Source organism: Coturnix japonica, chromosome 3, assembly GCF_001577835.2.
Source record: "Coturnix japonica isolate 7356 chromosome 3, Coturnix japonica 2.1, whole genome shotgun sequence".
In the NCBI taxonomy this organism is placed as follows: domain Eukaryota; kingdom Metazoa; phylum Chordata; class Aves; order Galliformes; family Phasianidae; genus Coturnix; species Coturnix japonica.
The window spans coordinates 32,448,983-32,473,915 of NC_029518.1; the positions used below are offsets into that span (position 1 = coordinate 32,448,983).

General features: G+C 35.7%; 1 protein-coding gene across 14 annotated transcripts in view; it reads left to right on the forward strand.

Annotated features, from left to right (window-relative positions):
- RGS7 (regulator of G protein signaling 7) overlaps window positions 1–24,933 on the forward strand; it is a 207,693-nt gene that overhangs the window by 153,152 nt on the left and 29,608 nt on the right. For all 14 annotated transcript variants that reach the window (XR_004306819.1, XR_004306820.1, XM_015857784.2 and 11 more), the window contains exons 8-15: window positions 841–917; window positions 1,060–1,141; window positions 13,056–13,130; window positions 14,052–14,150; window positions 14,856–14,917; window positions 16,161–16,271; window positions 16,707–16,832; window positions 24,063–24,249. Coding sequence is in view for 12 of the 14 variants with exons in the window: in XM_015857784.2 (XP_015713270.1) it covers window positions 841–917; window positions 1,060–1,141; window positions 13,056–13,130; window positions 14,052–14,150; window positions 14,856–14,917; window positions 16,161–16,271; window positions 16,707–16,832; window positions 24,063–24,249 (819 nt within the window). In the remaining 2 variants the exon portion in view is untranslated. The remainder of the gene's footprint in view (window positions 1–840; window positions 918–1,059; window positions 1,142–13,055; window positions 13,131–14,051; window positions 14,151–14,855; window positions 14,918–16,160; window positions 16,272–16,706; window positions 16,833–24,062; window positions 24,250–24,933) is intronic.

The window sequence follows — 24,933 nt, forward strand, 5'->3', positions numbered from 1 at the left end:
GGAAATGTAAAGACATTTTTTTCACTTAATCTCAATAAAAATAATGTGCAATGGCAACTGGGATCTATCTTGATGAATGTAAGTACCTAATTCTTCTCCATGTTATCATACTGCATGCTGCTGCTTCTTAAGTTTGAGAGATAGAAAAGCTCTATCACAGACCATTAAACTGTTCCAGCATCACCAGAGAAAATAATTTTCTCAAGGTTTGGAAAATATTCTTCTTCTAATTATTAGTAGTAGAATATAGTATATATACATTTCTCATGCAGTATTGAATAACATTAGACTGCATTTCATTTGAAATGAGAATAGCTGTGGATAGCTTAAAAGACTCCTACATTATGAAATTATTCGTGCTTTCTCATTATTATATTTTGTATGTAGCCAACATTGTCAAACATAAGTCACTCTCATAGACAACCGATGGAATTTGTCATGTGGATCATTCAGTATGGAAATTTCTGCTGTTACCTTTCACAAGTAGGTATTTATAAAACAAGAATTTGGTTTTGCTTTGTTACAAGATCACCCAGTCTAACACACAGCACATGAAAATCTTTCAAAAATCTCATGTTCTGTTAGAGGGTTTCATCCACCCTTATCATCAGTTTTTCAAAGCAAGAATAGCAAGGACATTAAAAAGTAGATTGATGTAGTGTTCTATTCACTTTGGTATTGTGCAAGCACTTTAAATCATAAGTTATGTTTACATTGGTACACACTGTAGCTTGCATTACGTCTTCTTTGGGGGGAAGCATGGGAAGGAGAAAAGGTAAGGCAAAGGCTATTAAACTTTAAATTGCTACTTAACTTGTCAAAACTCTGATCTGTTTTCAGGAGAGCTTGGCCAGGCTACAGCGAGCATTTGCTCGGAAGTGGGAGTTTATTTTTATGCAAGCCGAAGCACAAGCAAAGTAAGTTCCTTTGAAGATGAGAGTTTTGTGTGTGTATGTGTGTGTGCTTTCAAAGAGAGGAGAGGATAAATAAGATATTGGAAACCTCTTATGTTTCAAATCACTAACACAGTTTCTTTTAAATATTTTATAATATTGACAGAGTTGACAAGAAGAGAGACAAGATAGAAAGGAAAATTCTTGACAGCCAGGAACGAGCGTTTTGGGATGTGCACCGGCCAGTGGTGAGTACTGGTGGAGTTGTGCTGCCTGGGAGTTGGACTGATGCTGAACATTAGTATTTTTGGGGTGTTCAGGTAGCTTGGGAACAAGTAAAAGGGCTGTAAATGGACCCACCTTCTGATTTGCAGTATCAACAGTTTCTATTGTTCCACTGTTTAAGACTGCTTTTAAGCTTACACACAGTTTAGGGTTTTCAGCAAATAGATATGTTGTATCTAATTTCCTGAATCAGACAGTAACTTTTTTTGGCTATTACAGTCTGAACTGTTTTGCAAGGTATGAGTCACACCATCAAAATTATCATCATATCTAAAACTGCTTTTAAATAAATTAGAATATGTCCTAATCTAATTATTTGCTTGCTAAGCCTTCTAAGCCTTCCAATTTCACTGGTTGTATTTTCAAACTTGTTTTAATGTGCATAAAGGTTAGCTATTGTTAGCTTTGATCTGTGAAAGCTGTGCAGTCTTAAAAAGATTTGTCAGATTACTCTGTCAAAGTCATGAGAAAAAAAAAAAAAGTCCTACTGCTTCAGAGAGTGAAAACTTAGAAAATGCCAAATGTCGCAACAAATCTGATTGATCCTTGAGTAGTGAATAATCACACTGGTTTGCATTAGTGCAGATTTATATCTGTTTTTCATATGTAGCATTAATCCACATATACGTTTTGATATAATCACCAGCGAAAAAGAATATGGATTGTATCTTCCACTGACAGCAAGTATGGAACTAAAGCTTACTCATTTTTATTTCTGGTTACTAGATGGCTTAAACAGCAGCTGGTGCTGTGTTCCCAGTAATTGTTTTGAGGAGGTAAGGTCAGTTTGATGAAACCTGTGGAAGTGGATGGGGTGAAAAAGTTTCAAAGAAAAAATAATGAACAGGGTCAGCTTGCACTTCCGTAGAGTGGTATTGGAAGAGCAGTAGAAGAAATGGATTTTTAGGTAGGATTTAAAACATCAAGTAGAGAAAAATCATTTGAAGTGAAAGATTCAATCCCACAGGTATTGGATACAAGAACATTATTGTCTAGTCACTGGCATTAAACAACAAAGGAGGGCAGAAAAACAATCTGCCACCTGATGTTCATGGAACCTGCCAATAGAAGAGACACAGAATGTTTCTATGTGCATAAGAAGTTTAAAGGCAGACAGCATTTATACTAGCTGCAGAAATTGATTTAGGAGATTTGAATTTGGGAATGAGATGCTGTTTCCATGTTTGGAAGAGGAGTAATTGAAGGTTTGTGTTAAGGTATAGGCAGACAATAAGGAGAGATTTAAAGGCATCAGAGCAAGAGGAAATTGAATGTGATTAAGAGCTTTTACTGAACTGTGGATAAATCTGCCTAGTCTTTCTGACATTCTTAACTTGGCTGTAGACATACCTGAGAAAAGTCTAAGATAAAAGACTGGCTTACAGTCAGTGATCTAGGCTCCTGACTTTGAGAGATGTAAATAGAAGAATGGAAAGGAAAGCATTGGTGCTTTGGCTGAACAGGTCAATAATTACTGAAAAACTGGGTTTGAAAATGTTATTGTAATTTACTCTCATAAAAACATCTATGGAAAATAAATTAAAGATCTAGCAGCATGTTTTTGCATATTATGTTTTTTCAAATTGTACTCTTTGAAAACTGACACAATTTCCTTACAGAATTAAGAATATTAAGCATAGTGCCCTAGTATTTGTCTTGACAAAAAAACCCAACAACCTCATCTGTCAGTTCTTCATTGAATGCTTTTCCTTCACCCAGAGTTCTTTTTTGGGGTTCTGCTTTCTTTTGAGATGACATTAGATAAATTGAATGTTTTAATTATTCTAGTTCAGCTGCCAATTATAGTAAAACTGGGTAAATCCATCTTAGGGAGGACTGTATAATCTCTCTGGAGATCTGGAGTGGCAGACCTAGAATAAATTTGCCCCAGCTGAAATTAAGACTAAAGTTCATGCCATAATTTCTACGCTACAGCTAGTATGTAACATAGTACTTAACAGCTCTGGGACTAATGGCCTTTACACGTAACAACACATTAATTTTTATTTATTTATTTATTTTTAATGGCAAAGTGAATATATCTTAAGAGCTTTTCTTTACATCTTCCCAGAAAGAACATTTCCCTAATTCTGAAACTTCTATATAGCAGACTATGGAACTGATTGAATGAAAACTGATTAGGAAAATTAGGGTTTCAGTCAAAAAGCAGTAACAAAACAAGCTAAGGAAGGGAAGACAATTCCTCCAAGGTAAAAAGAAATTTTAAGTTGTTCTTCTTTCAAAAGTAATGTCAAATGTCTGGATTGAAGACTTTGTAAAAGAACTCATAGCTTTCCTGAAGGTCAAAAGAGAGTATAAGACCAATACACTGATGATACAAAATTTATAAATACTTCTGATTTCTAGATTTAAGGGATTCATGATATTGTTGCCTGGTAGCAAAATAAGGAAAGAGTAACCTTGTCATTTTCTTAGGGCCTTGTCACACATTCCACACATTCATCTTTTCACTCTATTAAAAGTTTTACTGGATTCTGTTGCCATTGCTCTCATTTGACCTGTTTATATTTTAAAATTGTAATTTATGTGGTCTGAACATGATCCTTGATATCTGAGCCAGAAGGTAATATTACCGTGTGTTCAGGGTCATGCAGAGGATACTTGTGGTTATTTGTTCTGGGCTTTCTTTTCTTTTTATTTTTGTTCATTTAATGACTTTTCCATCCTGTTCTTCAGGATCAGCCTCAAAGACTTGGCAAAGGACTGCATTTAACTTGGCCAATGTGGAACAGTCCTCTTTTTCACACTTCATGTGCTACAGTCCCTGAGCTTTTCTGGGCCAGTTACTTGTTCAGCCATAGAACACTTCTCTCTGCTTTACCTTTTTTTTTCTTTACTTCTTTTTTTTCATAAAGTTTTTAAACATCTATAGGAAACAAACATAAATCATGCTATCCAACTTATCTGGGGATGTATCATATCTTCTTTTGCACCTCTTTCACCATGTACCAGGGGAGTTACCCCTCCAACAGTCAGGGAATGTGGCGAATACAGCTGTTGGCAGTCTCAAATAATCACACTTCTAGTAATAAAATGAATGTATTGTACAATGTGTCATTTTCAGAATTATGAAATAAAACTGATGAGGTGATGGAAAGATTCAAAAAAATGAGATGACCTGCTTTTTAGACTCAGTTTTAGTAGCAGCTGGGATAATAAGCTGAAGTAGGAAGTACAGTAAGTAACAAAACATAGACAACATAATTCCTTATTCATCAGTGTTACAATACTGTAATTTTCACAAAGATCATGTTAACACATCCTTAATTAAAAATCATAGTACTTAAGCAAATTTTGAATCAATGCAATTTATATAATTTATGTAGAGTAATATCTGGCTCTGAAAAGTAGTCAGTACAAACCTAAAACAACCTGTTGTAAATTGCATTAGCTTTCAAAAAGAATTAAGCATCTCACTTCTGTCCATTCATATACTCTTCAGCACTGTTACATGAAAGGTTTGTTGAAAACCTTTCATATGAATTTTATGTATTATGTCTTTTCTGTGACACAGAAATGACTATTAAAAATATTTTCAGAAGTGATATGATGAAATCCTATTCTCTTAAAGTGAAAACCCAGTTTTTTTCTAAATCTGACCTTAAACAAGCAAGGAAATGAGAATGTAAGCATCAATGTCATGATTCAAGATGCTCCCATATGGATTAAATTTATGGCTTAATTTATTATATTAAATGTCTGGAAAATCTATGTGTATCTCTTCTTCTCCTGTCTCAAGACCCTTTATTTCAAAAGTCACTGCAATTCCTTTTGTGCCTGATATTACTTAGGGAAAAGATCTGAGCTGTAGTTTGAGAAGACAGTTATAAAGAGGAAGCTCATGCAGTTTAGATACCTCGTTGTTTGTTTTTGTTTTTGTTTTTGTTTTTGTTTTGTTTTTGTTTTTGTTTTGGTGGTGTTGTTGTTTTTATGATACTGAAAAAGATGCTGATGTTTTAAGTGACCCCAACTTTGCTATTGAGTGTGACTTCCTATCTTTTACTTTTTAAAAGAACTGGACTTTATTGCACATTTTAATTAAAGCTTGGTCAAGCTAATTGATCATCTCTTCTGTATCTGATAGTCTTTGAGCCTCATTTTTCTTGTCTAAACAAGAGAACTCAACAATTTGTGGTTAAATTTTTATTGATTCTGATTGCAATCCTATCCTTGCTTTGATTAATTCTAAACTGCAGAACAACAGGGGACCTTCTGCCATTTTAATAGTAGCCAGTTATCTTCAAATAAATCCTTGATTAAAGCATGGATTGATTTTACTAATTGGTACAAATGGCAAGTTGCCATTTACAAGAGACTGTCTATAGTAGGTTTAGCTTTTGTTTATGCCTGTATTTGCAGTTTATCAAGAACTTATTATTTCTGCATGAGTATATTTCCAGTGGATGACACAATCAGGTTTATTGCTCATTCATTTCACTTTAATAGATAAGTTTGTAACTGTTTATCTCTGTTATTTAATAACTCAAAATGAAATTAACTAAAGAGGACATATACTGGTCATTTAAATTCACTCCGTGCTTCCTGCATAGTTCTCTGTTAAAATCTTCAACAGGAGAGAACACTTGATCCTAACAAAGTTTTTATTAATTATTACCAGGATGATCTTTTCCTTTGTAGGAGCCACTCCAGTAAGGTTTGACATTGAGTACTCCGAGGTCTGAAATGCCATTTCAATAAATGAAAAAGAAAACATGAAAAGCTATATTTAGGTAATTAAAAGCCAACAGATTGTACACTGTCAGCTGATATAGACAAGTTTTAGCAGTTAAACTGTGTAATACTAATTTGTTTCCATAATATTACTTGAGCATAGATCACTATTTTCAAAGATTATAGTTCCAGCATCTTTTCAGTTGTATCATGTTTTAAAAATACATTCAAATTAAGGAATATAACCAAATTTGTGGCTGTTACATGCAATTCCACTTCCAAATTGTATTCATTTATTTTAGCATCAGACTGAATTCATAATACTGTAATGATTTACTCTATTTATGCTACATAAGGATCGTATTTAGTAGCATAGTGCAGGTGTTTTAAGATGAATGATGAAAAGGCTGAAGAAACTGTGAAAAATACTTCAGTAGAACAAGCAGGTTTTAATAATTTTTTCCTGATTGCATGCCAAATTTGCAAGGCATCTGTAATTAATTTGAAACATAACTGCTACAGAATTTATCTTGTTAACAATCTTGGGATTTGCTTCCTAATCATTAACTATAATTTATCTGTGTTAATTGGAAAGCATCACTGTATTTCCCAGATAAGCTAACTTGCAACAGAAAAGAGAGTCCATGGGAAGAACTAGGAAAATCATTATAAGATTTTAGAGAAGTTTGTCTGAAGTTGTAGGGAGTTGAAAGAACTTTGTAGTATCTGTATATAAAGTCATAATCAAGCTAATCTACTTACTAGAGTTTCTATAATGTTCCCATGGACTAATCTATGACTACTGGATTTTGTTTTTGTCAGTTATTTGGGGCAGATTGATTGATACTAGTTATAAAGTGAGCTATCAGGTAAGCATTGAAAAACAAAGCAAACAAACAAACAAACAAAAACCACTGTTCTTTGATTTCCATTTAAAGGATTGGAAAAAAGCAACCATCCTTTGACAGGACCTTATGATAAAAGTTGTTTTTCTTAAGTGTTTTAAAAGAGCTGACCGATTGTACTTTGTGTATTGGAAGTGTTTCTATATGACTTTCCATTGCATCATCAAAGTCATTAATAGTTGAGCTCCTGCATAGGGAAGCATTTTTACTCATTGACCCTGAAGTGCATAAAGTAGAGCAAAATGAGATAAAAGCAAAAAATATCAAAAAAATTGTACCAAAACCTCAGCCCTTCCTTATAAGCCTTCACAGGCTCTGCACACTCCACTAACTTGCATCTCTGGTAAATGAAAAATTGCTGCATTGCAGGAGAATATAGCCTGTGTTTTTCTCTGTGAGAAACACTCCTCGGCATTACTGACAACTTGCTCAATAAAGGATTTTAATTTCTCCTTTGATGCTAGACGTTGTCTGAGAAAAATAAACTTTCCCACATATCCAGGGTCAAACTGGGGATTCCTCTGGCTGTCCTCATTTATTTTTTTTTCCAGCTGAGCACCACTGGTATTTTTTTCTTTGCCATGCTTCATTTTTATAATCTTTCATCCTCTTATTCTTGTTTGATTTTCAACCATGCACAGTCCAGCTAGCTCCACACATAAATTGGAATATTAAAATAACAGATAAAATTTAACTCTTGTATTCTTCAAAGTATTTATTATCTAATTATCTTCATTCCCCTCATTTAGAAGTGAGAATTAGAAGTAGTGACTGCTGAGATTTAGAAGATGCCTTTCCTGATAAAGTAAGAGAAATCGTGACAGAAATAGCAAAATAGATACAGAAAGCAACACTAACATTTGAGACTTGGGATAGATATTTCAAATTTTAAGTTTGCTGTGTTTGTGATAGTCTCCTGTTAAAAACAGTTCTAAAGACTGTTTTCAACCTCTTGTCTTTACATTTGTGTGTTTGACTTACTTTCTCTGATTTTTATCTTTTTTTACCCTCTTTTTTTCCAAGTGGAAACTGAAATACTTTGTGTTAAATTGCATAAATCTAAAGCATTGAATTCATTATTTTTTATTACATTTAACCAATTAGTTCCTGCTTGCAAAACAAATATAAAATATATTTCAAAATGAATTGACATTGAAACCCAGTGAAATTTTACAATGGATATTAAAGCATTTACTGCATAATGTACCCTGAATTTAAGGACATGCATACTGAAAGGAGGTAATTATCTTAAATATCACCTATGCTTTTCTAGCTGAAGAGGCTGTGAGATTTAGTTTTCCTTAAATCAACACTTAGTTCATTTTTATGAGTTGCGAACACACACCACTGGCTGTCAGAGAGCAGAGGAAGCAACTACCATTCTGCCGTTGAGGAGATTGGAGAACAGAGTGATGAATTTCATGCTGCCATGAACATTTCAAAGGAGCATTCCACAGTGTGGATTATTTGTATTTCATTCACTGCTCTTTGTAAAGATCATAGCCTGTATCACAAAAACATGGGCTGAGAGGGACCCCTGGAGGTCTTTGATTTCAACCTCTTGTTCATAGCAGTGTTAAGCTGTAAGTTGAAGAAAACTGTCCACGCCCTCATTCACACACATTTTGTAAATCAGAAAGAATAGAGATTCCGCAGCCTGTCTAAACAACTTCTTTATATTATGAAGAATATTTCCTTTGTAGCTAAAAGCACTTTCCCTTACTGCCATTTCTGATGTTGCTTCTCATCCTTTTATGGTGCATGTCCTGAAGTCCAGCTCTACAAGCTCCCTTCAGATATCAGAAGACAGCAGTTAGCTGTCCCCTTCTGAAAGATACATAAGTTCTGTTCCCTCTGCCTCTCTCTGTCTGTCATACATTCAGCCTCCTGATCATCTTGCTATTCCTCCACTGGATTTTTCCACTTTGAAAGTACATCTTAAATTGTCTGTGGGTCCCAAAACTGGTCTGGGGATTCCAGATGTATTATTCTCAAGATGCAAAGCAAAAGAATTAACCAGTTCCATTGACCGCTGGTTGTGCTGTTGCTAATTCAGCTGAACGTGCAGTTAAGCTGTATGGCTGCAAGGGAAAACCGCTACTTCATACCTCAGCTTCTACTGAGCAGCAACACAGGCAGGCAATTCCTGTCCCGCATACAGGGAAGCTTCTGGTCAAGAAGAGTTAAGTAGATTTACAGTTAAGTTGCCATACTCTTTAAGAAAAAAGACAATATCCCAATTTATTATTTTTTTTGCTTTTTTATTATTTTTTTTTTTTTTTTTAGGATTTTGCACTTACTAGCAATACCAGTTGATCATACAGTTTCTTACATATAAAAGTGTTGGTAGCAATTGTACATTTTTTAACTAAACATACTCTCAAGTGTTTATGTTCAAATGTTGCCTACAGTCAGATCCACATAAAGTCTTCCTTTCCACCAGCTGTGTGATGCAAAGTGAGGGAAAGCTTCATCCTTCTGCTGTTCTTCTTAGTGGAATCCTACCATGTAGCCTCCTAGACAGTATCAATAGAAAGTAGTGTTGTCTACTTCATACCAATGAGATTATTCAATAACTGAAGTAGGGTTACATACATTTTTCTATGTGTGTTGTGGGTTTTATTTTTTGTTTTTAAATTATTCATTTGTTCAATTCAGCACTGAATTTATTGTCAGTGGTCTGTTCAGCCTGGGGAAAAGACTGAGGAGGGATCTATTTAGTGTTTATAAAAATCTACAGGGAGATGGGAGGTAAATGGATGAGGCTGAACTCATCCATGTGTGTAGTGATAGGATAGAGAGCAGGGGTGTAAAATTTGAACATAGGGTGTTCCATACAAGCATGCAGAAGAGCTTCTTTACAGGAAGGGTGATGAAGTACTGGAACAGGTTGCCCAGAGAGGATGTGGAGTCTCCTTCTATGGAGACATTTAAGATCCATCTGGATGCCTACCTGTGTGACCTATTGTGGGGAACCTGCTTTAGCAGGGAGGTTGGACTCAGTGATCTCTTGAGGTCCTTTCCAACCTCTGTGATTCTGTGTAAATTAACAGTGTCATTCATACTTTGAGAGAAGAGTGTGTTAACTGATGGGTGAAAAGAAAATTAGGTTCCTTTAAATATGTGCCAGTATTTCAGACATCATATTTAACATCAGGTAAGGGCCTAATTCTATTCTGTTTATGATTTTACTCTTTGACACTTTCAACAAGGTCAGAAGAACTTCCTATGTTTTTGTGTCTGTGGGGGGACTGTTTTCATATGGCATATTAGCCCTGAAAGAAATTAATGTTCTATTTACTTTTAAATAACTGGCTTCAAATCTTCCAGGAAGTCTGTTTGAAAACTATTCATGGTATTAGTATGGAAATTATATACTGCACACTAAATGGGAATCTTGCAGCCGAGCACTCTGACAGGCATCTCACTACTTGAATTATGGTAGTCCGGTTAAAAAATCAACACAAAACACAGCTGGATGTAATTGTATTGAAAGACATACTTATTATGTTAATAAGGGCATGTGAATAAAATGAAACATTGTCCAGCAAAGCAAAGGTTTTCCAGCAAAGACTCTGAATTATTTTGGCAAGATGTTCAAATGATGCAATCTTTTATTTTTGTTTTAACTGAAAAGACGTTTGTTATTTATTGCTAAATATTAACAGATGAAATGTGGCAGCACCACAGAAACAAGAAAACTTATATCAAGAATCACTTTAATAATTATTTTTTAATCAAGAATAAAGTATGATTCTTTTAGGCGCTCCCAGTGCTATGATTTGAATCATATTGTGAGAACACTCTTGTAATAGTGATGATAGATGTGCTAAGCCCTTACTGTTACCCTAGCCTGTGATAGTACTGTGATAATGCCCTTTGCTGCCTCCCTCTGCTCAATGAAGCTTCCTGAATTCCCAGCCTGCATAATACTGCTGCTGCTCCTGCTGTGCCACAGCAACACAACATCACCCCAAGAGGTTGTAAACAACCAGGTTTCAGTAAGACTCTACCATATGCTTTAGAAGTTCAGTATTGGATGGATTGGGTCTCCTGAACAGTGCATGCATTGCCCTTCTTCCATTCCTAAAAGTATCCCAGAATTTCCTGTTGTCATCAGTCTGCAAAACTTGTAAGTTACCTGGTCAATGTGCTAGATCTAGTTATGCGAATTTATTGCTAGTGGACTTGAAGTGTTTCAAAACAAGAGGCCTCGGATGAGTTTCATGTTTTGTTTTAAGACATGTTCTTAATAAACTACAACTGAAGACTAAAAAAAAATCCGTAACAGTTTGTACCTTATGTAAGTGTGCCTGCTATTCAAATTGCTGCTTTTAGGGGTGGAAATACTGTTATAGCTCATGTCTTCTTTGTGGCCAGCTGCTGCCATAATCCTGGAGTAGATGTAATGTTTTCTTTTTAACTTTGTATCTCAGAGTGCTGTCCTGTGAAATTGCTTTCAGCCTTTAAATTGATTGTCATGTGGAGTTTTGTACTTTTCAACCTATTGTTGGGTTTGAAAGTTACAAGATATTCTGAGGTTTAGCACTCAGGAAGAATGAAAATTAACTTTTGTTGCTGAATAGAAGAAATGCTACTGTGGTGAAAAAATGTTGTTATATTTTGTTTCACTATTACATAATTAAAAGATGAAAAAATATCTTTGGGTAGAGCTTTATTTCCCCTAAATAATACCAACCCACCTACCTTAGATACAACAGCAAGATGTGATTCTTGACAGTCTAATCATTGGTTAATCTAGCAGTGCTCACAGAGAGTCAAAATATTGTTAAATCACTGTCCTTCCCTACTCTAGAAAGCCACCAGGTGAGCTGTTTCAGTGATAATAATGTTAGAAAACAGTGTAGAAGAATTTATTGTCAATAGATCTGCAGAGAAGAGGGGCACTGATGACAGCGTATCAATTGCTGTAGGAAAAAGAAAAAGAAACCACATTAAATTGTTAAATTTATGTTAAATTTTGTGGACATTATATTTTCATGGGAAAAAAAAAGTCTCAATATATGGGTTATTAATGTTCTATACTGATCCAAAGGAATTTGAATGCATTTGCATACAAATTCTGCAATAAAATGGTTTTCTTGGTACATTACACAGATCTAGTCTTGATATTATCCCAGTGCCTATGTATATCCTTGGTAATGAGGAACTGTTTATTCTGGCAATGTAATATGAATAAAATAAATATCACTGTAGTACTTTGCAGTTAAAAAAGTGTAATTTTTTAAAAAAATATTGCATTTAAAATCAGGCTGTTATTTGAAATAGGTTTCTGGAGATAAAGTACCATTGTCCTGTTTAATGAAATGTATTTGTTTCTTGGCTCTGTCAATATAAGAAAGATTTAAACATTTTTTTTCTTTGAAGGTTTACACCTGCAGGTCTCAAGCATTTTGCAGAATGATGAGGAGACCTGTAGTTTGCTCTGAAAGTAATATCTCCTATTTATTTCCATAGAAACTACAACAGATAAAAAGAGCACAATAACAGTAATTGGATAGAGCAAATTCTCATCTAGAAAACACTATTTTTCTGTGTATTCACCACCATTATCTATGCATTTTCACCAGCATTGCACAAGAGCTTGCGTGCCAGCAGAGCTGACTCACTGTCACTGTTGTCACAGCTGAAATGCACTATCCGCCACCTTACTCTGCTCACATTCACAGTTTCCATAAATTTTCAGCACACATTGATGAAAGTCAGTGAGTCTCTTTTTTTCTATATGAAGGAATTCAGTGACACCCCTTTGCTTCATGCATACTTCCATGTCAAATGCCATTTTGTCAGATTGCCTTTCTGCTGCTGTTTGTTGCATGGCAACAACATGTAACAGAATGTTAGTGGGAAGGTTCAACTTGGACTATCATACCATCAGCATCCACCTCTGATATTGTGAGCCAATGTAATAAAATGGGAGGCATTACTTTTGGAGCAGTCCTAATAATTTTGCCGTTAGTGTGATAATAATTCCACTTTAAATGACAACTACATTCCGAATTCCACTAAAAGCAAAACAAACGAAACTATTTCCACTAAGAGTGTACACTCACTAGAGAGCAGATATTTTACTTCCCACTCTCAGTGGGATACCTAATCCCTTTAGAATCAATAGAATCAAAACTCACCTGAGAGGATAACAATTGTTATCTTCCAGAAATGAATAAAGAACAGATTCTACAGGAAGTTAGTACTTAAATAAAAATATGAAAGATAAGTTAAAAGAAACTAGTGCTTTCCTTTCTTTTTCTTTGAATAGCCTGGATGTGTAAACACTACTGAAGTGGATATAAAAAAGTCTTCAAGAATGAGAAATCCACATAAAACAAGAAAAGTAAGTACCACTATTATATAAGAAGCAGATGGACGTAATTTATTCCATGAAGTTCCATAGTTTATAAAAATATTTATTTTCTTACTGCTGCAAAGAATGAGAACATGAACATATTTTGTTACTTAACAAGCTCTTAAATTAATTACTATTTAGAAATTTTCTAATACTAAGTAAATGTTATCACATAAGAAATTGTTTGGAGGAATACCCAGAGACTATGAAAATAAAAATCATTTTTGCATATGTTATTTATGTTGTTCAGTAGTTTGAATAAATTAAAATGTCTATGTCATTAGTTAAGGAAAAAGAAATGAAAAAGACAGTGTACACTGCAGCAGTAGTGCTTCTTGTGTTGACCTTAATGAAAAGGTTGCCTCTATTTTACAGTTATGCTTCAAATGGGTGTACAAAAACTGGACAAAATAAGCTTCATCTACACTATGATCCCAATACGAACTGTTTTAAGTTCTCTAGGGACATAGAGGTGGAATGAAATAACATTTTCTGTCAAGTCCTTTTTATCATAATGTAGACTGAGTCCAACTTTAAAGTGTGCCTTTTGAGGTACATTGTAGTGTCTTCAAAAGGAAACTAAATTTAGATCGTCTTCCCACTGACCAGTTCCACTTATTCTAATAGCTGTCTTTCAGTGTCATCCCCCATGTTTGCTGTGCTGTTAATATAGAGAAAAAATACACATTGATGCTATGTTTGATGGCTTTAGGAAATTGTGGGTTTTTTGGCACGATTTAAAACAAATTTTTATGTGAGCACATGGCTTATTTACAGTTTCTTTAGAAGCTGTTGATCTGGAATAAAGAATTAAGCACTTTATCCCACTTATGTACTGTGGGTTTATGTAGAAAATGTTGTCTAAAAGCAACTATCATTATTCCTTTTTTTTTTTTTTTTTTTTTCCAGTCTGTCTATGGCTTACAGAATGACATCCGAAGTCATAGCCCTACTCACACACCAGTACCAGAGACTAAGCCACCCACAGAAGATGAACTACATCAAGAGGTTTGAAAACTAACTACAAGCATTTACTTTTAAATGATCTTTTTAGGAAAGTAGGTAGTAAACCAAAAACTGTCCTACCTGGGAAGCATGTTCAGAACAGATCTGTGAATTGCTTAGTAGACCTTTTTCTTGCACCACATATCTGGACTCAGGTATGTAATTTCTATTGAAATTAATGAGACAAATCATGACTTTTTTTATATCTCACATTAAAAAGTTGAAGGCAGTTAGAAACAGTCCAGTTGGTGGGTTCTTTGCATAGCTAAGCCCATTAGCTCCTTTAGTAGTAGACTGCTCAATCACCCTTCCTTTCACCACTTTGAGCTATGGGGGCGTGCTTACCTCTCATTGTGTGCATATATGGGTTCACACATTTATCTATTGTTAATGTTTCATTAATCTTTTCTGAGGCATTAGAACTGGAAGAAGGTAAATGTCTGAAGAGTTAGTAGCTTTCTTCAAAAATCTAAAAAAGGCTAATTGGATTTCTTTTGATGAACCTGTAGGGGTTTTTTTGCCGCTGTATAATCTTTCTCTTTGATGGAAAATTCCATTTATTTTAGAACTACACCGATGAAGTGTTGTTTTATTTCAGATATGCTTCTTTTCTGTGCCCCAGGGTAAATTACAGCCCTAATAAAAAAAAAGTTATGGAAATAGAGTCAGGCAATGAATTACTCATAACACTGCTTTCCTTTCTTGCAGATTAAGCACTGGCAAATGCAATTAGACAGACATCGATTAAAAATGTCAAAAGTTGCAGAGAGGTAAGTATTTTGTCACATCTTCTGTTTTTTCAATTAGTCTGATAACTATTGGGAAAATGTCAGTGTGAAATAGCTTGAAAGAAAGAGAGGCAAGAGAACTCACGTCACAGAAATAACTGAAGAGAGTTTAAGTGTGAGGTATGAAGTTTTTTCTGATAAAAGATGGCCCAGATATTCCTGATAAATTCAAGTCACTGTAGTGGCCTCTGACCAAGTGTTCTCAAATTTCCCCTTGCATTGACAGGGAGGCCAACTAGAAATAGGTCTGGGGTTATTGTTCTGATATTTCAAAAGGGTAATCACTGACAAAGCAAGGGATCTGATTGATAGAGCTGGCTGGGTGATGAGCTCTCAGCTTGAGCAAAGTGGGTTTGAGCTGACATCCAACAGGAGCACATAACACTAGGCAGAAATCTGTCTCCAAGTTGGAACAAAATATGCAAGTAGGGGGCTAGAAACCAAAACATTTTAAAAGGCTCTTTAGAAAGTTCACCTCCAGTTTACGTAAAGAAAATGTCTGCTGTATCTTATGGATCATGAAGTATATGGGTAAAGCAAAAATTGCAGAATGATTCAGCTGCATAGCATCAACCGAAGGAAATAAAACTGAACACATCTTCATACTCTCATATAGGTGTGTCCACAAGTGTTTACTTATATATACATATCTATACATTCACATGCATTGTGTTCTGCTTGCTGAACAGTAAAAACTGATTACAGACTAAATACACTGTAAGCAGTAAACAAAAACACAAAAACTAAAAATATTTTTGCTCAATGTTCAATGATTTTCAATAATTATTAGGCAAAAAGAAAGTGAGAATTAGAACATGAGTGACAAAAAGTAACAACACAACATAAAGAAGCTTTTGGTGTGCTCAGGTGAGTCAGACCAATTTATGAACAATGAAGATTAAAAAAAAAAAAAAAAGGCTTTGTGTTTTATTGGGATATTTTGGACATATTAGGAAAGTTTGTAATTTATTTTATTTCAGATCTTGATAAGAAAGACTCGAAGCACCCACTTTCTTCAAGGATCCACAGGTTCAGTCTCATTAGAATCATCAATTATTTTAAAGCAGAGCAAACCTATTTTAGCTTGAGCTTGTAGGTTGTTTTGGAATGCATATATACCTGGTTACAGTGGTTTGGTTGTGGCACAGTAACTTCTTGACTTCTTAACAGGATAAGGTTTTCTTCTCTCCTGAAATGACAGTGTTTGATACTCTTGTTTTCCTAGTCTATTAGCTTATACAGAGCAGTATTTGGAATATGATCCTTTTCTTGTGCCCCCTGATCCCTCAAACCCTTGGATATCTGATGACACCACTTTCTGGGAACTGGAGGCAAGGTATATATTTTTCTTTTGTCTTTTCTGTAAAGGGTTCATAAGAGGCTTCTTTTGAAATGTGAAAGTTTCAGACAGAAAGAGGTATTGAAGGAAAGCGCTGAAGCAAAAGTAAATGCAATATCCTCTTAGTCTTTCTAGATTTAGTTTCATAACATGTGAAGAGCTACGGATTAGTAAATCTGTGTAAAGATATCTGGTAATGTTTCCTAGTTGGAAGTCCTTATTCTTCTGCAAAAGTGAATGTATTTCATCTTCATCCTGTATGAGCACTGACATCCTCGTTAACCATTGCTGAACTTTGCACTGGTGTGAGTGATCTGCAAAGTGAGAAATTTCTGGCTGAGCTGTAGGACTTTATCTACTGTATTCTGTACATAGAGCACTAAAACACGGAAGTATTGCTGATTGTGGGTTTTATTGCTCCCTCTCCTGTAGCAAAGAGCCAGGGCAGCAAAGGGTGAAGCGATGGGGATTTGGCATGGATGAAGCTTTGAAAGACCCTGTGGGAAGAGAGCAATTTCTCAAGTTCCTGGAGTCAGAATTCAGTTCAGAAAATTTAAGGTGAGACTTTATGTTTTAGTAGCTCCCAAGACATGTCTTATTTTCTTATTAATATATATTTTTTGTACTGTTCCAAATATTTCAAGAGAAGTATTCTTTGACTTAAAGAAATAATATTCCATCCACTGTCTTACAGCATTTTTGGTGTTGCTGTTCTGAGGTAGTCTTATGGTAAGGATTACTCCAGAGGAACCAGGAACAGTATTTCAGTTGATGAGTCAGACTGTATATAGTACATAAGCATGTATGCCGCAGTATTCTCTATATTCCATCTTGTCATATGTCATCTGTACCAATTCTCATTCACCAGTAGCATAAGTAATATAAAATTCTATTTGCTTACATCACAAAATTTAGATAATTCCTGAACCTCTTTTGTGTGTGTGTGTGTGCACGCATGCCTGCACTTATTCCAAAGCGGTACAGTATAACCTTTCATAGCAGTTAGCTCTTTGTAGCCATTTTACAAAACACCACTTTGTGGTGTTGGTTCCTTAAAGGCTCAGACCTCCTTGTTGTTAATTTAGCATTGTCTGCAGAATAACTAGAGATGGATTTGTCTAAGTTGCTGACCATGTTCATACACTGAACTTTGAACTAAATTATGTACTCTATACCTTGTATTTCCCAAATGATTTATTTTTTTTTTACTTTACCTTCATGGAAGTATAGCTCGAACATGGAAATATAGCCCAATTTTTATGCTGATAAGGTTATCAGTAACATATAAAGATTTCTTATTAATTAACAAATCCAGTGGTGAAAACAGCATGATACCAAAAGAGAGAAAAAAAAACATTTTTTCACTCAGAAAACATCCTGGCAATTCCTTATGCAGAGCAGCTGTTCAAACATAAACCTATCCAGTCTAGTATGCACTGCAGTTTCAGTGCATTTCTGTGATTCATTTGTCTCTCTGCCAACTACAGTGTTACCCACATAATCCCCAGCTCTTTTCTCTAATCCTATTTACAACACTAACCACAGGCAAACTGCAAGTGACTGATCCAGAAATATACACTAGAGAAATTTGTTCAGAGCTGATTCCTTGGCATGCTCTCTTCTATTTCTCTAGATTTTTACTTAGGTATTATAAAATATATAACAGCAGTAGTGAATATGAGCTTAAAGGCCATCACTGGGAGCAATCAGTCAGGGGATCAAATTCTTACTTTGAAGGGGCTTTCTGCGATGATTAACTGAAAACTGTCTCACAAGCTCAGAATTGCATTTATGTATTCTCAAACTGAGGAAATCAATCCACAGTTAAGCTCAAATAGTAAAATCAGGTTACAAAGCATGAATTTGTAAGGCTTATTGTGTATGAGAGTCAAAATATTGCAGGTCATACTGATTAAATGCATTTGGGGCATTGGGGTTTCAAGCATTATTGCTAGAGAAACGTAAAATTTAAAAGAATACTTGTTTGTTCAGCTATTAAGTTCACTACAGCAATTTGTTTTTTCTTATTTTTGGATTTGGCAGCCTCTTTGAACAAAGTATTTATTTCCATTCACATCTTCCTACTGCAACAGTGTGAACTCACATCAGTAGCTAGCTCTTGTCCTTTTGCAGACACAGTCATGATAAGTTTTACAATAAATGCCATTAAACCTGAGGAAGGTAAGACAGCTGGGACTGTGGATTCAAGCCACCGAACACACTACAAAAAATATTCAGACACTACAGAGAGATTCAGTATTAATTGATTAGAATTCTTATACCTCACTTAAAAAAAAAAACAAAAAAAAACCCAAAAAACAAAAAGCCTGAAATGTGGATCTCCTGTTAAGTCTACCAGATACACCATTTGTATTCAAGTATGATCATCTAAGTATTTAAATGTTCCCAGTATTACTGTTTCATTTGAATTCACTTGAATTGAGAATGCCTAATCTGGCTGAGAATCTGAGTCTTAAAGGATATAGACTGTGCTTTAAGAAACAGAACAGGGATAAAGAAACTTGAGTCGTGAGTTAAAATTAGGAACTGTGCAATCAAGATGAATGCAATCAGAGCTCAGTTCTTTTTTCCGTCTCTCTCTGTTTTTTGGTTTGTTTTTTTCTTTGCTTGTAAATTGGAATTAATAGTATTTCCCTCTCCAGGGGTGTGGTAAAGGGTAGCAAAAGAATAATACCTGTCCTGCTTCTGAGGAACAGAACTGAGACATCCAGTAAAACTCTTAAGTCATCTCATGGATCTAGCTCTGCTTGATCATTTAGCGAAGAGCTCTTGAAAAAGTCTGATAAGCTTTATCAGCACAGAAGTTTAATTGAAATGTGACTGCAGTTTACTAATAGCCAGAATGAATTCTGCTGTCACCTAACATATCTATGAGTTGCAATCTTTCCTTATCGTGCAGCTGTTTTGAATGGATCACTTCGCATACAGTTCAACATAAGGGAGCAAACAGCTGAAGTAACATACTGTTTGGATAATTTATAACAATTTCCTCTATTACCAACATGTTGACCAATATTCAGAATTCACAAGACTGAAGTTTTGGCATGATCCAGTACTGCTGAGTTCAGTTGCAAGACTATTCAAGCATGTGAAAGGGGATATTCAAAGATTTCACTCTGTGAAATGAATCTTACTGAAATGTGGCACCTGGAAATTGAATTTCTTCATCTCTGTAGAAAATTTCCATTCTTCTCCATACCCTTCTTGCTGCAGATTTCTTTGGAAAAATAGCATTCATATGTGAACTGTACATTTGCTCCTATCTGGTTGTTCTGTAGGAATCACCAATGATTGGAAGATCTAAATGGTTTCAGTGCTGCCAGTCGGAAAGCCTGCCATAGTCTTTTATGTAGTACTGCAATAGGGGTGATCTCCAAAGTTGCAAAAGCCTCACAGGTTAATGAATGGAGGCCAGTGACAGACCATGATACACAGAAGCAAAAGCCACTGGACCTGTTGCCCTTTCCTTTGACCCTCATTTATTATCTTCCATAAGGAATGAACAAATTAAGGAAAAGAGGCATTGAGTTCTGTCTGTTCAGAGAAAGGAGGACTGAGATACTAGTTAAATTGTTTTCTCCTGATGAAGTTGATGTGTTCAGACCTCTGCAAGCTGAGATTGTGTGAGATTTTTATCATGGTCTCATAAATTGCTGTAAAAAGATTCTATAGTGGAAATAGATGCTGCAATTATGTCTTACAAAATAAATGAATTAAAAAGTACTACCAAAATTTGTAATTTTGCCCACAAATTGTTTCAGTTATAGTGCTTAATTTTGTGTTTTATTTACTCCATTGGTACTGCTAATTTTTTAATTAGAGCATGACAGTACTTGTACTAGAGCAGTAGAGGGAGAATGGTGCAAGAGGCAAAGTTGTTTTTGTTAATCCAGCTTGTTTCACTTCCTTCTTTTGTTGCTTTTTGTTACTGATTACCATCTTCACTAACAGGGAAGTTATAAATGTATGACTAGAATTAACTAGTGTAGCAAATCTGAACGGAATCATTGGTAATGACATTCTTTGAAGCAATGGTAGTGTTTATTCCTCATACCACTGATTATGAGACCTAGTTCTGAGTGCTCACATGACCAGAATGTAATCTTTGAGGCTGAAATTTCCTGTGCTTTACTTCTGTTTCCAGAGATGTGAACTCCAAGCCCCCCAAATACTGTAATTTCTGCAGATCAGAAGACACTAGTTGCCAGATTTAATTCTCTCGCAGTATTTTTTTAAGAACTCTTGCCCTACTATATCTTGAAGTTTGAAGTAGTATTTGGCAAGAAGGTTGTTTCTAGGAGTCAAAGAGTAATCTTTCATGCCTCTAGAAAAAAAAATGCTAGCTGTTTTTCTCAAAGAAATTTGTTAAGGTCTTGCAGAAAGTGCTGGGGTCTGTCTCTGTCCTGTTGTGACACATACACTGGTCGCAAAGCCCATGGAAAACCCACCTTGCTTTCTCGATGTTGCTTAATTCTCACACATTTGTAGAGAATCACTGCAGCTTTCTTCCTCACTCTGTGTTCCTATGTTCCTAAGAGCTAAATATAACTGATTAGCTTAATCTGGGATCTGCTGTTGGCTGCCTCAGACATTTAGGTCAGTTAATGGGACAGAAGCTGTGATGCAGCTGTGCTATTTATCTGGCATGGCCACCCATACTTTGAAAGTAGTCCAGCTGGAGGACATAAGCCCCAGATGTCCTTCAACATGTGTCCTATCATGTCATGTGGCTGGAGGTACAACTCTTATATACTGTACACTCTCACTTAGCTGTACATCTGGCTTGTGAGCCAGCATGAGACAGCCCAAATGCTGGGATGAACAAGGCAGCAAAGTTTATACCCAGGCCCACAGACTGTCTATTCAAATGGTACTGAACATCCCCTAGAGAAGGTCTCTATGGCTGAAGCAAACCTACATCAGCAGGATTTTCAAGTTTCATTCAAGGAAAGAAGCTAAGCTCTAGTTCCTTCAGTGAAGTGTAGCACCAAATCTGTGCATAGATTTGTCAAGAAAATGCAGTTGGGATCCCCTCTCCCCTCTCTTCCCCTTTTGTATATTTACTGTTAAAGACATACCCTTTGCTACTGGATTTTTCCCTTGCTCTGGTCACAGCCTGTGAGGCTGAGCTATAAGAATGGACAGACACATATTTTGATTTGAGGCCTTTGCTGAGATCTTGTAGAATCCATTTCCACTTCCTTCAATAATCTGAGCTTTTGGTAGCTATGTGATATTCAAACATGTTATTTTAGAAAATGCAAGAGGTAGCAGCCTCATTTTTCGCCTTTCCTAATTTTGTGTATTTGACTTCAACTCCTATGTGGGAGGAGGGTAAGCATTTTTTCTTAAATGTAGATTAAGAAATTGAAAAGTAGATTAAAATACTGAACTGCATTTTGGCTGTGAATAAGCTTCTTAGATGTAGCATGCTGCAGAAATCAGCATTTTCTTCATGCTTTTAAAGTGTTTTCTATATTTAGAGCCTCACATTTTCAATAGAGCTTTTAAATGCTAATGTTAGAAGGGTAGAATAAAATTAATTTATTGGAAATCTTATGTTCAGCCTCTAAGAATGTATCCATACAACCTTGCTATTCCATATTGGAAGCTTCTTGTTTACTCAAAGAAGTCCAATTTCTCTCCCATCTATTTTCCCATAATTGAGTAGAACCTACTGCATGGAAACAGTTTACTTGAAAAAGAAAATAGCATCCTAAGGCATGCTTGTAGTGACTTCCAGAAATATTGGCAGTCATATAAAGGAACAAACAAGAATGTGACAACTTTGAGCTAGATACTAGAATGTCTGCAGGGTGATAGAAAATGTGCGTTTGCAAAGAACATCCTTCTCTTTCATTTTTCTGTTCCTTACCTGACTTCGATACACATGAGTAATCAGTCAGTCCCAGAAGATGCGTGTAAAGGGGCTAGCACTGCAGGATATGCACTTTTAAATGCAAATATTAGAAGTAGCTTAAGGAAACCAAAGTAGGTTGCCCAAACTTGACAAAGTGAGCTGAGTTAGAGTTTCTGAGCTCTGCAGTTCTTAAACTTGAGTTATGAGGCCTTTATACTTGCTGCATTGCCATAAGATTCCCAGAGTATATCTGTGGGCTTTGTGCAGAACCGTGTTCATTTCACATTGCAGATCATAGAAATAATTGGTGCTCCTCAGAATATTTGAAACTCAAGTTTTTTTGTGTTGGTGCAGACTCTGTGTCCTTGTAGAAAACACTGTACATTATTAATGTATTTGCGGAACTGCAACAATATTACTTCTTTATCTCTTGGAGAATTTTAAGTGATCAACAGACTGAAAGGCTGTGAATAAATACTGTGGTAACTGGAAGGTGTAGAAGTACCTAAAATTGTAAGCTTGGACTGTGACACCAACTGTAGTGGCTTGGAAGCCATGAGCATGGGCTCCTTCCATCTGTGCTACAAAGCAGTTTCAAAACAGAACTGTGAAGGATTAATTGCTGCCCAGAAGGTAAACCATCTCAATTGAAGAATGTGTCATAGGAGGAATACTCTAAGTCTTTCTTTATGGTGCTTTATTGTCCTTTCTTACGAGTTGTTGCAGTAACTATATTGTGACCTGGACTTAGTGTGGTATAATCTTTTTTACCTGAACACACATCCACAGTTCCTCTCTCCAGCCATTCACTGTTGGAAAAAGCAAGGAGATTTCAATTTGATTTTGTGTTTTAAACAGGATTGAACCACATTTTAAAGGTCCACCCAAATTAGCTGTCAGCTTTGTAAAAATCTGACTTGTTTCACAGTTAACTCTCATCATACTTCAGCCAACCTGTTTCATAGGGCCAACTATGTCAAAACAATACTGAAAAGTTACAGTGGTTGCATATGCAACATGATAAAAATCATACTTTAATTGAACTCTGAGCTCAAAAAACACAACTGTGTAAGTGTTCGGCAGCATACATAAGCATGAGATCCTGATTGAATTGAATTTAATTGAATTTTATGCAGTGAGAGTTCGAATAGCCATAAGAGAGGTAAGAATAAAGAGCTCATAATAGGTAATAACAACGGAATAACAAAGCTCGTAGCTAGCTGGCTGTGATCACAGCTTGATCAAGCCCTTTCTAGTGATTCATCTCTAGAACGAGAAGGATACCATAACCGGCTGTCGCTGTATGTGGCTGCCCGATGCTTATTTGTTCTGCAGCAGGAGAGAGAATAGGTACTTCTGTACAGCACAGCAGCTAAAAAAAAAAAAAAAAGGATAGAAATGCAATGCTGAACAACTAAATGAAATAATAGAAAAGCTTTTGCTTTTGATATCTAATTTGTGGAGTAAAAGTAGCAAAATTACTGATACAGTTATTTGGCTGATAGCTTAGCAGGACTTCTTAGATTTATGTTGATATCAAGAGCATAAATTCTTATTAGCTTTTGAAGGAATGTCAAAAAGCAAAAGGTTTATAAGTGATATAAGACCTTGTGGCTCAGGTGAAATGAAACCTCACTTTAATTACAGTGAAATGAAAACCTTCTCCTAAGAAAGTGACACATACATAAGTAATGAAGGATTTCTCACCTGTCTTGTCTAGGCTTGTAATTGCTTTTTATGGCATACCAGTCTTGATCTCAGCATAAACTGATAGATTTTACTTATTTTCACATGTTATATATGAAACCTGTAGTTACCTTACTCTTTTTTTAAGAGCAAAGAAAAGTGTCACCGTTTCAGTAGTGATTATATTTAACTGGAAGTCAAGACGCTGTGTTGTGCTATAGGTTCTGGTTAGCAGTAGAAGATCTGAAGAAGAGGCCTATCCGTGAAGTTCCTGCTCGCGTCCAAGAAATCTGGCAAGAATTTCTTGCTCCAGGTGCACCCAGTGCCATCAATCTAGATTCAAAAAGTTATGACAAAACCACACAGAATGTAAAGGACCCTGGAAGATACACATTTGAAGACGCTCAGGTCAGTTTGCAATTCTTTTTGTAGACATCTGAAACAGAACACTGGCTACTGAAATGCACATGCATAAAATAAGATGTATTTGAGAATTAAACAGTAATATTCTGTTTCCCAAACAGATATTTTGGAAATTTGAATGTATAACACTTATTTGCATCTGGAGGCTTCAAGCTCAAAGAGGACAGATTATTATAAGGAAAAAGTCTTTTACAGAGAGGGTAGTGAGGCACTGGAATAGACTGCCCAGTTATCTGGTTGATGCCCCGTCCCTGAAGACTTTCAAGGCAAGGCTGGATCAGGTCCTGGGCAACCTGATCTAGCTGTGGTGTCCCTGTTCATTGCAGGGGAGTTGGACTAGATGGCCTTTGAAGGTCCCTTCCAACTCTAAGGATTCTACACATCTATGATTCTATGATTAATTCTGTTCACACAACTTCTGTATCCTGAGTCTTCAAATGGGTCTGGCATGTATTAATTTCTAGTTCTCTAGTCCTGTGAAGGGCTTCCCTTGATACAGGCTCAGTGTCTGTTCTCTGAATGCTTGTCCGAAAGTGCTGTTGTCATTTATAATAGTGAAGCTTCTCATCATGAAGAAAATATGACTTGTGAGAAAAAAACTTGGTAGTGGCTTGTGCAGAAATATTGTATTTAATACAACATGGATGTTGTATTAAATTATCATCTACA